We start from the raw sequence: 15,640 nt of genomic DNA, 5'->3' as shown, positions 1-15,640 counted from the left end.
TAGACGTAGTGACCTGGAGGCCAAGAACCACCCGACGCGAGTGGATTATCCCGCTTATACCATGGTCATCTGCCAAGTTAAAGCTGTTATTGATGTTCACATTGTCGTTTTAGATCAAACAGGTGAAAATGAGGGTTATTTTGTCAGTTCATTTCAAATGTAATCAAACCGACTGGAGCTACCCGTGCGTTAAAGGCTTTTAATGCACACCTTCCAGCCAATCAGAATCCAGTATTGAAACAGACCATGGTATAACGGTGTATTTTACTGTGACATGATCTGAGAAATAATAATAATAAGCGTTTAGATGCTCTTCATTATGGAGGTGATGATGTGTAAACTGTCAAAAGTGACTAAAATCCACCTGTAACAGTGACAATGAAGTTCATTCACCTTTAACCTGGACTAATCAATCAACCTGACCAACTAAGTGCTCTTAAAAACTCATTTATGGAGTCATAAAAGTCCATTATCACCTCATTGGAATTTGTGGTTTTTTGCATCCAAAGTTTGTCTCAAAGATGAAGCCCTCCAAAGCAATGAATGCAAACTGAGCAAGTGTCACAATATTTCCACATCCAGGGAAATCCCTAATAAAACGCACAAAACAAAGAAAAACGTGTTATGTTATTTAAGAGTAAATACGTGGGAAACCGCTATATACATATGGTACGACACACACTCACCTCACTAAAAGTTCCAGAAACACAACATTACTGCAGCAACCAACAAACACCAACGTTATGGCAAAAAGCGTATTCATTTTAAATGTGAAAAGAGCGCGTTGTTTCAGCTGTGCACTGCTGCAGATGTGAGCATTGTGAGTCCAACAGATCAAATGTTCCTGCACTAGTAGTGAGTATAAACACGCCCCTCTCTCTCCCGGCTACAGACATGACTTCCGGAACGAGCCGCTGAGCGTTCTGGGTTTTGTAGTGTTTTCTTTTTAACATACTAAATACTCAAAGACAATGTAAACTTCACTTCCCTTCATCACACTGTGTTCATTTAAACTAACAAACTTCAAGACATTTAAAATCAAAACAGAGAAATCATTCTTTCATGTAATAACGTTTATAGAAATACTGACTTTCTTCCTTGCGTTCCTGGCCACCGGCTAGTACTTAATATAATAAATAACATAATAAAATATTGTTATCATATTTTAAAATATTATTATTATAATATAATAAAATATAAGCACTAGGGACACACATTGTTAAAAGAAACCACGGCGGATTAACTAAATGAAATTAACGTTAAACGGAAGAAAAGTCACGAGCTGCGTAATCGCTTCAAGCGTGTCTACGTGTTTCCGGTGTCGTGGCGCTCGCGTATACAGAACAGTTTCACACATCAAACAGATAATCAACGGATAAACATCAGAAACATGATTTCATTATCAGACTCGCAAAGTAAGTCAAACATTTTAATTTGTTGTCTGTCGTGTTAGTTCGGAGAGAAATGTCAGAAATGGCGCTTCAGATGTGATGGAAGTGTTGAATGTGAATGAATGGAGACGTGTGTGTGGTCTTGATTGTGTCTCAAATCACTGTCTGATCTCTTAACTACAATTAATGACCTATCACAGTGCTACCCTGGAGTACCTTGTGAATACTATTCAGAACATCATAGTGTACGATCACTGTATTTGTCTAGACAATACATGAGACAAAACATGGACATTATTCTTTGAAAGTATTTGTAATACCACGGTGAATGATACTCATACTCAGTAACATACAGTAATCGGTCAGAAGGTTTACAGCTCTGATACATCCTCCTCCAGAAAAGTGTTGTGTTGTTGTCTTGTGCAGCACTATAACAGAAGTTCTTGTGTGTTTGAGCAGAGATTGGGATGGGCTTGACGGGCTTCGGTGTGTTCTTCCTCTTCTTTGGGATGATTCTGTTCTTTGATAAAGCTCTCTTGGCCATTGGAAATGTGAGTATGTACACACGCACGCACGCACGCAATATATAAATGTGTGTAATTGGGATCTCTTTAGTTCTAATGAAGTGAAGATGCATTAAATACTCTTGTGTGTGTTCGTAGATATTGTTTGTTGCAGGTCTGTCTTTTGTTATCGGACTGGAACGGACATTTCGGTTCTTTTTCCAGCGGCATAAAATGAAAGCCACTGGTTTTTTTCTGGGAGGAGTGTTTGTGGTGCTCATCGGATGGCCCATCATAGGTGTTGTGCTGGAGGTCTATGGATTTTTCCTCCTTTTCAGGTGACTTTAGACTGTGGATGTGCTATGACAAACTAATATTGAGTTTGAGTTTCTACATCTGTAGAAAAGCGACAGATACATGCTATTGATAAGATCAAGCATCACATTTTTATTAATGTAGTCTTAAACCATGAACTAACTTTGACCTGGGCCAGTAAGGAGCTCCCTAGCAACCACCATGAACCCACTAGCAACCACCATGAACCCCCCAGCAACCACCATGAACCCCCTAGCAACCACTCTGAACCCCTTAGCAACTGCCTAGCAATCACTCAGACCTTAGCTGTGTTTGCGTGAATACAGTTATCAGCAGCACATGTGTTTTCATCATGTCTGTAGATGTACTTGTCTTTCATTTGTCACACGTTTTGTGTTCAGGGGTTTTTTCCCAGTAGCCGTTGGCTTCATCAGACGAGTGCCTATACTTGGATCTTTACTGAATCTTCCGGGTATTAAAGGGGTAAGTCGATCATCATCATCTGCTGACGGTTTCACACACGTGTAGATAAATATCCCGTTTCAAAACTACACATCTGTTTCTCTTTCAGTTAGTGGACAAAGTTGGCGAGAGCAACGCGATGGTATAACGGTTACTGGCTTCTGTTTTTAGTTTTCTATGATTGTCTCATATTTATATTTGTAAAAGGCGTCTCTGGCTTGCGGTGGAGTACTCCTGGAATGAAGGACGTGAGATTTTTTTCTAGTTGACCTGTGGAGAAATGTTTTTTTGGGACTTGTGGAGGAGTTGCTGTTGTTGACGCTGTACGGCACGTCTCCCTCCAGCAGCGACAGAGACCAGCGCTGAAACTTCCTAATAAACAAACCAACCGCTGAGAATCCTCCAGTTCTGAATGAGATTGTGACTTTTTTATTGCGCTTTTATGTGCCAACTGTTTGTCGTTGTTTTTAAATCGTCAATATTTGATCTCCAGCTGCTGGAGTGGACTTTCCTTCATCTCCTCATGATGGCGAGGAACCCGTGTGAAGTGCTGTTCTGATGAATGACTGACTTGTATTTGTAAATATTTGACACGTGAGACCAATGTACGTTTTTACAGACAAAAGTTTAATAAATGGATTAAATCCTTGACGTTCTGTTGGCAAACCTTCATCACATTGAAGCATTTATGCAAATATTACACAGGAATGAGTGGATGTCTGCTGGATTTCTCACAGAGAGTGTTTCCCGATGATAACAGCTCAAACCGTGTGAAATGAGGAGTGCTCTGTTAGCGTCACACATCTTTGAGATCTTTCTGGATGTCCCACAGAGCGTCAGCGCTGTTCTTCAGCTGCGAGATCTCATGATCGCTCAGTGTCGTGTTGATCACACTGCTCACTCCAGCGCTGTTCAACACACACGGCAGACTCAGATACACTTCATTACTGATCCCGTACATACCCTGAAACAAACGCAGGACACGTCTTCATGTGCGTTTACTACAGCACGACACTGACCTTTACAAGTGACTGACCTTCACCATAGTGGAAACGGGATGAACCCGGTTCAGGTTCTTCATCAGGCTCTCCGTCAGGTCGGCCACGCTCAAACCGATGGCCCAGTTAGTGTGACCCTTCAGCCGAATCACCTCGTAGGCACTGCCGTAAACACAATCATGTAATGCGTTCACCCATAATTAGCTCATCGTTTACTCGTGTCACATCAAACTTTCTTTCTTCGTCAGAACACAAAAGAAGATATTTCGAAGAATGTTGATAATCAACACTGAACTCCATTGACTTTCATTGTAGGCACACAAAACCACTGAGACATTTCTCAAAATATCTTCTTTTGTGTTCCAGTGAAGAAAGACTCGCATACAGGTCTTAAATAAATGATGACAGATGTGAAATGATGTGAACTGTTAAAGTCCCAGTGAAATGAAAAATGACAATGCCTATTTTTTCATGAAATATCGCAGTGTTTATAGTTAATAGTTTATCAATGTGGGTCGTTCTCTTTTTAAAATGAATGTGTCTCTTCAGTTAAAATCTGAAAATGCACTTCCGCCCTCTAGTGACTATCCATCTCAAAGTTAGACGGCTTGGGTGGAGCATCTGTTAACTCCTCCCCTTCTACAGTTTCATCTTATACATCCAATGAAATCCCAGAGAAAGACGAAAGCCACGCCCACTATTTTCTCATTAGAAATTCAATTTCACTCGGAAATGCGTCAATATACGGAAGTAAAAACGATCGCAACTTCCGGTTCACGGGGGCTTTAAAGTTCTGTTGGCTGTACCTGTCCACAACCATCTTGTGAGTTTCTTTCCAGTTCTCCCGGTCCGTGTCTTTGCCGATATCTGGATTGAGTTTCTGGAGACGGACACCTGCCACATTCGTGCCGCTCCAAACAAGAACTGCATATGAACATTTTGCACAACGTGAACCCATAAAACCAAGTGATATTGTCTCTGAGACAAGCAGAAGCACTTATGATCCAATTTGGTGTGTTTTCCACTCACCGCTGGAGTCTCCATGTTCTCCCAGTATCCAGCCGTTGAAGCTGCTGGGGTGAATCCCCAAACGCTCGGCCATCAGATAACGGAAGCGGGCGGAGTCCAGGTTGGTTCCACTGCCGATGACCCGATGTTTGGGCAGACCGCTCAACTTCCAAGTGACGTAGGTCATAATGTCCACTGTGTGGGCAGAACATGATATGATATAAGCAAACGACACACAAATCAACCAATGAAGAGAAGGATGGTTTGTACCCGGGTTGGAGACGACGATGAGGACGCAGTTGGGACTGTATCTGACGATCTGAGGGATGATGTGTCTGAAGATGTTGACGTTTCTCTGCACCAGATTCAGTCTGCTCTCACCCTCCTGCAGCCGAGCACCCGCCGTCACCACCACGATACGAGAGTCAGCGCTCACAGAGTAATCTGAGAGATCAGACGGCTCAGACAGGAATCAAAACACACCAAATGAGTATTACCAAGTTCTACCTTTGCCTGAGACGATCTTGGGCGTCTTTAAGAAGAGACTGCCGTGCTGGAGGTCCATCATCTCACCTTTCAGTTTGTCTTCCATGACATCCACCAGCGCCAGCTCATCCGCCAGCTCCTAATCGCACAACACACACACATTTATAACAAATGTATGCAATTTATGATTATGCTTTTCATGATTATTTTGTTGAATCATATTGCACAACATCTCGGTCATGGTTTTTTGTTTAACATCAATAATTTGGTAAATAAACACTGTATGACGTAACTGTTACAAGCACGCAAGTGACGCCCTGTTTGTACAATTAATAACTATTTCTTCAGGAATATGTTGTGTTTTGGTCACAAAGTCCAAATGGCAAGTACAACATGTCTCAGTGATGAAAGTGTACGTGACAGATTCTCACCCGCAGGACGATGCTGACGGCACACGCCATGCCCACGTGACCCACCCCGACGACAGTCACTTTATTTCTGGGAGGTTCAGACGGACCGCTGAAGAGCGGAGTGACGAGTTTCTGAAGAACTGATGCCATATTTAACACTGCACAGAAACATCACAAAACAAACAGAATCAGAAGGAGCTTTATTCATTTGACTTGGCGACAGGAGCTTAGTGCAGAAGAAAGTGTACACATGGTTCAACCATAGTGCAAATATACATTAAGATAGAAAAAATGAGAATTAAACAAAAACAATAATGCACTATATAAAAAAGTGAAAAAATATATAGACAAAAAAACAACATCTAATTGTTTAAACGAGTGTACAGATGTGATATTTACAGGTTTAACCTATTGTTTCTAACAATGTACAGTTTCCAGATGCTATGTGATGAAACACATCACCCCAGATAGCACAATCCATCTGGATTACGTCTATTTGACATCTGCATTTACATCTGCAATACATAGTTTGCTCATCTGCAATACGTCTCGGAGACGTCTGAATGTCTGTAATACGTCTGCTAAAGATCTGGAGATCTGCTGCGTAAAAACATCTGCTAAACATCTTAGAAAGAGCTGTTGTACATCCATTCTAAATCATAAACATCTTACAGACATCTTCTACATGTTTATATGACGTCTGACAGCAGACATCTCTGAGACGTATAGCAGATGAGCAAAACTATGTATTGCAGATGTAAATGCAGACGTCAAATAGACGTAAACCAGATGTATGTGTGCTATCAGGGACTGAACTCTAACCAAAGCTAAATTCAGTTCAATGTGACACTGTTCATCTCACATTTAAGTCTCATGAAAATCTGTGTTTTAATGATAAGTATCATGTCAATTTAAACAGGATTTGATGGATGTACGGTGTGGTATTAAAACAGCAGACTTAAAATGCAACAATAAACTACGTCACAAGGGTTAAAGACAAGTTTATCTCTAGGCATTGTTGCAAAGCAGCTGTATGCAGTAAACCGTAAAGACGAACTATAAATAAAGTATAAAAAAGTAAATCAAGTATAAAAAATAGAAAGAGATAAAAAGGCTCCTGTGGAAATGTGTATGTCCACATTCTGAGCAATGCAATTCACCATTAAACTCTCTGCGGTACAGCAGACATTACAGAATGATGATTATGTTTCATGTATTTAAAATCGTTGTGACGTCATTTCTACCAGCCTGTCCTCTGTGCTCTCTAACCTCCCAAACACTGCTGACAACACATGTCAATGATTATTTTCAACATGTAGACCCTGACAGCACTTACCTGCAGACGGGTGCTCAACCCTACAGCGCATACAAGAGAAATCTGAGCGCGTTTGACCTGCTGCAGCGCTCTTTACCAGACAAACAAACTCCCATTCCGCACGAGTCAAGGTCACTGAGACGCATGAGAATCATATCTGTCGGTTCTCACCTTCTCTATAAAGGCTTTGAACTCCCAGGTACAGATACCAGCACGAGACGAGCATGACAGGTCGATGATGAGGGGAGACTGCAGTCAGTCAGTGTTCTGCAGACGCAGCTGCGCAGAACTGTAGTGACAGCGGCGCAGACGCAGCTCTGCGCATGCGCAGCAGACAGGTAAGGGTTTTACAGTAATCCTGCGACAGGTGACATGTTGCACCTGTGTGATGTCTGACAGAAAATTACAAATGACCTGCGCAGCTAAATCAAAACAACAGGATTTTAAATACATGCACTTGTAATTTCAACAAGGAGAAAGATTAAGCATGGTTTAAAGTGTTCATATTGTTTATTAAGGGATGTTTTAAAGGTTAAAAACATGACAACGGTTCATTTTAAATACCCGACAATGTCATACTACACCACGGCAGGGGGCTGACTTGTTTTAAACATGTTGAAAATGTCACAATGCTGAACACGTCACATCACCTCACACAACATTGAATTATGAACTCTGTATTGTTCAAAAGCACATTCCGTTTTTCTGATCACTAATGTGTTAAGTGGCCACTCTACACTTTATCGGCCGAGCAGTATTTAGCCAGAGAAAGACACCTGAAAACAAACCAGTAACACCAGTTTGTGTACTGGTTAAACTACACAGAGATTAAATTTATGTGCGTAGACAAATCTGAGGTCGAAAGAGTGAAAGGTTGAAATAAAGAGAGACGAGTCGTGTATAATACCCAGGTGATTTTTTTATTGTACTACTGACAAACAAATGTCAGAGATTAAAACCAAACTGCATTCATTCATGTCACAAACGTTTGTATATAGACTATATAGACATGATGGTCCCCTATGAAGGAGACGAGCTGCCCCTCACAGTCATGACGTCAGTCAGAGGGCGGCCGGGACTCAGAACAGACTTAAATATAGAAAACAGAGGTGTGCGGCTGTGTCGAAAAGACTAATGGAGGTGGACGAGCGTCGGATCTCTCGAGTCGTCTACTCAGTGAGGCCGAGCTTCTTCTTGAGGGACTCGGGCATCTCGGGGGGAGGAGGGCGGGGCAGACGGAAGTAGACCTTCACAGAGTCATAGATGAACCACTGCAGGGCTGTCAAGGTACCGATCATGATGATACGGGCGACCAGACCCTTCCAAACGCCTGAAAAACATGCAAGAGCATTGTGGTCATGACCTGATTAAGAGTTGTGCCGAACACATTTACCGCGGTAAAAAAAATCACTAACTAAACAAAACTGATATGAAAGGTTTGTCTGCTCTCCAGCTGTTCCGCCCCGGTGTCGTCCTGTGAAGGGTCAGGGCGGAGAGAGGCCGGGCGAGCAGGTGGACTGATCTCACACGTCAATGACTCAAGCACCTCTGACCGTACAGCCGTGAAGCTGCCGGGAGTCTCAAACTCCCCAGAGGTGGATCTAAGGAACGTGTTGAGCTACTACATTCGTATAAAACACGATCAACAGCCACTCTCGATAACACGGTTACCAGCAGCACATAGTGACAGTAGAAAGTTGGAGAAGGCTCACCCCTAGGTCCCAGTTTCTTGAGGACTTGCGTGGCTGTGCTTCCCTTCTCTTTGTTCAACACGGACACGACGGAATCAGCAGGGTGAGACACGATGGCACAGAACACACCAGCTACACACACACACAAAACACACGCATTAGATCGCTGGGCTGGAAATAGGACATGCAGAATGTGCAGATTTTTGGGCCTCGTGACAAAAGCAGAATAAATGTCATGACGACTTCTCTGGTTTTACGAACGAGGCTCCTTAACATTAATGGCAAATAACTTCATTTAAATGAACAGAAACAAGCGCAAGAGCCTTACCGATGTACCCGGCGACAAAGGTGACCACCAGCTGTTCGGATTTGGAGCATTCGCTGCGGGGTTTGGGCACCACATGCTTGTAAAGCAGCTCAACGGTACGCTCGAAGCAGGCGAACTTCATCATGGTGTAGGGGATCTGCCTCATCCACAGAGGAACCACACCTTTGTAGAATCTAGCAGAACATTCACAAAGCCAGATTATCAGAATGTTCAGCAGTATTGTGTGTTAGCGAGTACGCTGTTATCAAGATTATAGAAAGGCCCAATAGTCCTATTAGACCTATTAGAAATAAAGGTTTGTCTGCTCTCCAGCTGTTCCGCCCCGGTGTCGTCCTGTGAAGGGTCAGGGCGGAGAGAGGCCGGGCGAGCAGGTGGACTGATCTCACACGTCAATGACTCAAGTACCTCTGACCGTACAGCCGTGACGCTGCCGGGAGTCTCAAACTCCCCAGAGGTGGATCTAAGGAACGTGTTGATCTCTCAAGCAATAAGCAGAGTAACTGGTGTATACTCACGCCCAGAGTCCCTCCTCGCCGTACATCTTGGGGGCACATTCTCTCAAAGTGTTAGCGTAGCCGGGCTGAGTCTGGATTCGCACTTTACACGCCTCCATAGGGGCCAGAGCGATATCTGCAAAGAACTCAGCGCTCGCGGAGGCAGCCAGATACAGCGATGTTCTCCACAAGTACGTGTTCTCCTGTTGACGGAACAATTAAAACTATTATTGAAGTGAAAGCGCTACTTGTTTTTTCTATCAAGAAATTCAAGGCTTGTCGGTATACTAGAAACATCTACTATACATGCATAGCGACAGGCCTGACCCTAGATCAGTGCGGAAATCAACCCTTTACACCAGTGGTCACCAACCCTGCTCCTGGAGATCAACCGTCCTGAAGATTTCAGCTCCAACCCCAATCAACTATCTAACCATCTAATCAAGGTGTTCAGGTTTGCTTGATAATTACAGACAGGTGTACTGAAGCAGGGTTGGTGACCACTGTTTTACACCAATGCATTTCCACAGGATTTGTATAAATTTTCTGTGGTTTGTAAATACTAGATGAGGATCTACATGACCACACTACAGAGGTTGTAAAGTACATTTACATTTTATCCAAAGCGACTTCGAGAGTTCAGGGAGCAATAAGCGATATGTCATACAGGAGCAATTATACAATAGTAGGGCTGTCAAACCATGAATCCCATCCAGAAGAAAAGTTTGTTTACGTAATATGTCTGTGTACAGTGTACACTAGGGCTGAAACGATTCCTCGAGTAACTCGAGTTATTCGAATACAAAAAATCATCGAGGCAATTTTTGTTGCCTCGAAGCCTCGTTTAATCCATTTAAATACAGTACACACGGAGCACTGCGTTTCCCCACGGACCGTTATTACTGACGCACAGCCCGCTAAACTCTGTTCATGTTACAGGGCTCTCAAGTCTCATGCATTCACCGTGAGACACAGACATTTTAGTCTGTTCACACGCTCACACGTATTTCTCATGCTGATAAATAACTGATAGCTTATAGGGCTGTGACGGTTGCCGTAACAACCGCACCACCGCGATGGTAAAGTGCCATGACGGTGGTGAACTGCCACCGGCGGTAGTGCACGTCACTCTGACAAATATAGGCGTAATAAATATGAGAGTTGCGATAACGATTGCTAGTTGTAGCCTTTCAGTTGTGGATGGTTTTATTTAAAAGATTTTAAATTAACAGAAATTATTGGCATACGTTTCCGTTGGTGCGTTCGAGCGCAGACCTGCACGGCAAAACCCAGGTTATCTGCGGGTTTTGCAATGGATCTTGTTGTGAAATGAACAGATACGTAAAATCAAAACTGGCTATGACCCGCTTGCTTAGTGTCGGAGCGCGCGCAGGTTTTGCCGCGGTTGCGGAGAGACATCTCTTCATTTGCGCTCCTGTGCACATCTTCTGAACGCGCATTTAGTGCAGCTGTACACATTTTAATCTGGACAATGTCAACAAGTAAATTACACATCAACGAGTCAGAAAAAGTAAAGTTTTTATGGCAATCTGAATAGGAAAGCCAATGTAGGTTTAAACAGTTCGTTTCAAATGGAATTGTTAAGGACTGTAAGGGTTAATACGCCACTGACTGAAGTTACTGCAACAAGAGCTTTTTTATTTAGTATTTAGCTTTCTTATATCAATTAAGTTTTCATTATTTATTGATGTTTATTTAAATGTTTTATATGCTGTAGTGTGCCGTTTCACTGATGGATTTGCGCGTTAAACATTGACGGATGTTTCATCCTCATTTATTTCAGATATCATATTTCAATTATTTAACAATTTCAAGTATTTAAATAAGGTCTATATTTCTCTTCCACTCGTCATGTGGTTGCTACACGCAAATATAATAATATAAATATTATTTATATAAATAATATATATTTCTCAACCACCGCACCACCGCGGTCGATTTGTCTATTACCACCGCGGTGGTAAAAAACTGCCACCGTCACAGCCCTAATAGCTTATTGAAATGGTGAACTGATATTTTACTTAGTTTTAGTCTATTTTACGAGTGAAACTTGTTTTCCGGCTGCATTGAGTCCATCAAACTAGATGCGGACTAGTGGACACCGAATCCTGTTATTTACACATTTCATCTGTCTGGTCTGCGTGTCTGAGTGAATGAACTGCACAGTTTAACGTGCTACACGCGTGATGCTCATGAATTTGTCTGCGTCTGCGCTGAATGAGGACATGAACTTCACCTCCAGAGTTGCGCTGAGAGTTTATTTCACAAACATGTTATTGTTTGAGTGAAGAAACAGACATACTAAAAAATAAGCATCTGACAACCTGCAAAAATAAAAGTCATAGGCTATTGTTTGAAATAATTAATTCCAATTTTATTCATGTTTCTTATTTATATATTTGTATTATATTGCATTTTGAATTTAATATGGCAATGGAATGTACTAAATGGGTTTAGTTTTCACAGATATTAATGTATGCTATTTCAGCAATAAAAACTAATTGTTCTAAAAAGGAAACAAATTAGTTGTTTTACTCATTTTAAGAGACCTGTCTTATTTTCTCTTGTATATTTAGTATTGCTTTTTAATAAAGAAAAAGTACTTATTATCCGAATACCCGATTAATCGATGGAAAATCAGTAGAATACTCGATTAGTAAAAGAATTGATAGCTGCAGCCCTAGTGTACACAAATATATTTAAGAAAAATATTAAAATTATTAAACATTTAAATGATTGTAAAATATATATATATATATATATATATATATATATATACACACACACATGTGCACAGTACACAGGTATACATTATGTAAACAAAACACTTTTATTTTGGATGAGATTAATATTTGACAGCCCTCTTGTAAAGATGTGAATTATTATACTATTTTGCACAAATGAGGCAATAAAAGGTCTCAAGATGTTATGGATGTTTGCTCACCTCTCCTAGCAGATCTCCGTACAGGATCTTGAACACCTCATAGAAGCCAAACTTGCAGAGACCCTGCATGGAGTAACCAATGAAGGTGGGAGCCCAGCCCTTGGCCAATCCACGCATGCCATCCTCTCTGATGGTGACCGAGAACCCATTGAAGATGCTCTTGTATTTGGCTGGGTCCACCTAAACGCAGCTCTGGGTTATTGTCATGTCAACTGTCTGCATCACACGCACCCAGAACCAATCACTGAACGCTTATGAAAGAACACTGTTAATGGTTTCACTTCAAAAATGGTTTCACTTTGCATGCTGGATTACCAAAATGAAAATAATAAAACATCCACAAAACATGAATTAATTCAGCTGGATAACATCGGTGGCTCAGGATTTAAAGGAACAGTTCCCCCAAAAATTAAAACAGCCATTCACTCATTCCCATGCTTTAATAAAACGGTTATTCTTCTTTAACTCATGAAACATAAGAGATCATAAGCAGAATGTCAGTTGTCGCTCTCTGTAACACAAAGTAAATTGGACTGCCACATTTCTTATAGCAACCATCTGCATACAGAAAAACAGCGTTTCACAAAAGAAAAACCAACAAAGTGTCATAAGGTCATGACAACGAGTAAATGTCAGGCGGATGTTTTGGGAGAACTATTCCTAGGAGGCGCAAGAAACGGATTAATGATGCTGCAACTCAACGATCAGTTAAAAGCAAGCAGTTGCTAAACCGTCGGTAGCCACGTCAAGCCTCCAATCACATTAGTGACCCATCACCACAGATGTCATCTTAGAAATGTGGGGATGATGATGGGCAGGTGAGCACAAACCTGAAGGCGACACTTCACCAGGTCGAGTGGTACGACAGCCGTGTGAGTAAGACCGCAACTCAAGATTCCCCCAAACCCGCAGAGGGCGTAGTATTTCATCGAGCCGAACTCGCAGCTATTGCCTGATTCTGTGACACGAGGGGAACACACATGCTCATGCATCACAACACAACATTAAACATGCTGATGGGGGGGTGCACCGGGTCAGTTCTCACACACACACACACACACACTCGGGTGACTCCGGCAGACACACACACACACCTGCATTCGGCACTTGACCAGGTCGAGGGGCACCACAGCCGTGTGTGTGGTGCCACAGCTGAGAATTCCTCCAAAACCACAGAGGAGTAAGTATTTTTGTGAGCCAAACTCACAGCTGTCTCCCTCTGAGGACAAACACGGGATCACCCACACAAACACATCTCAGACACTTGTACAGGAAGCACACCGAATCGTGATTCCTTTAAATTGATTTAAATGGAGACAATTTATGCCGTTTATACAATATACAAAATCTGTAAAGAAACTGCATCATTTCTGACACAACAGTGGAGAAAAAGCAAAAATAATTTGAAAGGAAGGAAATCAAAGTTTTCATATTTGTATATTTCCAGATACAGAAATAATCATCCATAAATAAACAAAACCGATTATTAATAATAATAATAATAATAATAATAATAAGTAGCAGTTTGATGTTGGATTGACAAACTTGTTAATAAACAAATTTATACTACAAAATTAGGATTTAAATCATTTAGCTTTACATTCATCCTTCAAAAAAACAATGATCTACAGAGTCAAACACTCAACAGGCTGTCAACAGAGATCTTGTGTTTGATCTCTATAAACTTCCTCAGATGAAAGGATTAATGCACCTAAAAGCAAAGAGACTCATAATCCTTATCCCATGAATCCAACATGGTTAAATAAATATGAATAATGCATATAACGGTATGATTATGTGCTGGGCAGGTGCAGGACACATGATATTGGACCAGGAGACGTTCTTGAGACTGAGAGCCAATCAGTGTGCAGCTTACTAATGACTCAACGAGATCCTAAGGCAGCTAGCCAATGAGATCGCTCCTTTTTAAGAGGTGCGGTACACACGGGTCATGCGACCGATAGGACGCTTTCAATAAAGAACATCGCGTCCCCTGACCTCCTCATTGACATTTAATACACTTCATTTACATAATCGCCGAGCTTTGATCAGTCAAAAGTGATATCATTCAGGTTTTCCTCAGAAGCGCTTTAAACGCGCCGCGCATCCGTGTCCTTCACTGCCCTCCATGACAGAAACGAGGCCCAACAACCTCTCAGAAGCACCGATCAACGACTCGTGTAATTCACCTACACTATATACTTCATCCACATACTTCTGTACTAAAGCAGGATTTCAGGAAGTTCTCATACTAATCTTACAGGAGCTCTCATCTAAACCACCTGTAAAGGCTGTGCTAAGAATGCTAACTGCTCACAACTAGCACTCCGTCTAACCTTTAACCGTATCGCTGAATAAAGTAGATCGTTTCACTCTGAACCGCGAGACGTCCATCAGAGCAGAAAAAGAATGAATAAACGCATTGGTCAGTGGTCATTCTTATGATGCTGGAAGAATCGATAGAGGTGTTAAGGCATAATGAAGTGTGAAAGGCGATTCGTGTCTTACCGGCGACGGCGGCGGCTGCGAGCCTGCGCTTCTGTGCGGGAGTGTGTGACTGGGGCTCATCGGCTCTCTGCAGTGTGAACATCGGGGCGCTGAAGGGGTTCGCCCGGGCGAGCAGCGTCAGTGTACTCGGGTACATGTCTGATGCTGGGACTAAACGAGCAAATAACACAAAAACACATGTTCAGTTTCAACACAAATGTGTTCTAAAGGCGCTATGAGGCATTTCATATTGTGTTCTGATCTCTCGCTACACTCTCATCGTGAGGTTATACGGAGAGGTCAGCGGCCCCGCGCTTCTGTGAAACGCTGTTGAAGAAAACCATTCTAACCCATTTAAGCCGCTAAAATCCGTTTGTGGTGGACAACGTAAACAAACCCGCACATTACAGCCGAAACATCAATGAAATTATGACCGAACGAGAGGAAAAGTCTTACTTTTTGTACAAGTTGTCGCAAAATGGCGCCTCCGTCCTCTCCTCGACCGGCCGCGTACAGAGAGCGAGCGATGTGCGCGAGCGTAGCAAAACCCGTCGGATAAAGGAAGCGGCTGCGTCACGGCATGCCCCGCCCACTAAACTTCCTCACTCTAACGAAGGTCCTCTCGTTACATATGATTCATTTCGTTGCTTTATAATGATAACATATTATGCAGAGAACGCAGAAAAGAGCTAATAAACGACAAAAGAAACTCAAAAAAGTGAGAACGCATCAAACACACGATTTCTTATCAGACATCCTATTTGTCAAAATCAATGTTATCACACAA

General features: G+C 42.1%; 3 protein-coding genes and 2 non-coding genes across 8 annotated transcripts; 1 reads left to right on the top strand and 4 right to left on the bottom strand.

Annotated features, from left to right (window-relative positions):
- The first annotated feature begins 1,314 nt into the window (after window positions 1-1,314).
- golt1bb (golgi transport 1Bb) lies at window positions 1,315-2,894 on the top strand. The gene is made up of 5 exons (XM_057327478.1): window positions 1,315-1,415; window positions 1,851-1,942; window positions 2,054-2,232; window positions 2,611-2,692; window positions 2,781-2,894. Exons 1-5 carry the CDS (start codon window positions 1,391-1,393, stop codon window positions 2,817-2,819), a joined length of 417 nt encoding a protein of 138 aa, XP_057183461.1. The 5' UTR covers window positions 1,315-1,390; the 3' UTR covers window positions 2,820-2,894.
- Window positions 2,895-3,467: 573 nt separating this feature from the next.
- On the bottom strand, window positions 3,468-7,191 carry ldhbb (lactate dehydrogenase Bb). 3 transcript variants are annotated; one of them, XM_057327474.1, is made up of 8 exons: window positions 7,060-7,191; window positions 5,595-5,731; window positions 5,185-5,302; window positions 4,948-5,121; window positions 4,699-4,872; window positions 4,476-4,593; window positions 3,708-3,831; window positions 3,468-3,635 (listed from the first exon to the last, which is right to left on the bottom strand). In XM_057327474.1, exons 1-8 carry the CDS (start codon window positions 7,112-7,114, stop codon window positions 3,468-3,470), a joined length of 1,068 nt encoding a protein of 355 aa, XP_057183457.1. In that variant the 5' UTR covers window positions 7,115-7,191. The 3 variants fall into 3 exon arrangements, with proteins under 3 accessions (XP_057183457.1, XP_057183460.1, XP_057183458.1); XM_057327477.1 differs by having other exon boundaries at window positions 5,251-5,302; XM_057327475.1 differs by lacking the exon at window positions 7,060-7,191 and adding an exon at window positions 6,910-7,046.
- Window positions 7,192-7,789: 598 nt separating this feature from the next.
- On the bottom strand, window positions 7,790-15,436 carry slc25a3b (solute carrier family 25 member 3b). Of its 2 annotated transcripts, none has more exons than XM_057327464.1 (8): window positions 15,310-15,436; window positions 14,875-15,024; window positions 13,461-13,585; window positions 12,367-12,546; window positions 9,423-9,604; window positions 8,908-9,080; window positions 8,601-8,711; window positions 7,790-8,218 (listed from the first exon to the last, which is right to left on the bottom strand). In XM_057327464.1, exons 2-8 carry the CDS (start codon window positions 15,008-15,010, stop codon window positions 8,058-8,060), a joined length of 1,068 nt encoding a protein of 355 aa, XP_057183447.1. In that variant the 5' UTR covers window positions 15,011-15,024; window positions 15,310-15,436; the 3' UTR covers window positions 7,790-8,057. The 2 variants fall into 2 exon arrangements, with proteins under 2 accessions (XP_057183447.1, XP_057183446.1); XM_057327463.1 differs by lacking the exon at window positions 13,461-13,585 and adding an exon at window positions 13,197-13,324.
- On the bottom strand, window positions 8,326-8,503 carry LOC130550105 (small nucleolar RNA SNORA53). Its single transcript, XR_008962342.1, has one exon. It is a non-coding gene; the product is annotated as a small nucleolar RNA SNORA53 (small nucleolar RNA).
- LOC130550106 (small nucleolar RNA SNORA53) lies at window positions 9,204-9,381 on the bottom strand. The gene has a single exon (XR_008962343.1). It is a non-coding gene; the product is annotated as a small nucleolar RNA SNORA53 (small nucleolar RNA).
- Window positions 15,437-15,640: the final 204 nt, after the last annotated feature.

The sequence above is a fragment of the Triplophysa rosa genome, unplaced genomic scaffold (genome assembly GCF_024868665.1).
Source record: "Triplophysa rosa unplaced genomic scaffold, Trosa_1v2 scaffold232_ERROPOS241259, whole genome shotgun sequence".
NCBI lineage: Eukaryota > Metazoa > Chordata > Actinopteri > Cypriniformes > Nemacheilidae > Triplophysa > Triplophysa rosa.
The sequence above is the reverse complement of the archived record's forward strand: the minus strand, read 5'-3'. Positions and strand labels throughout refer to the sequence as shown.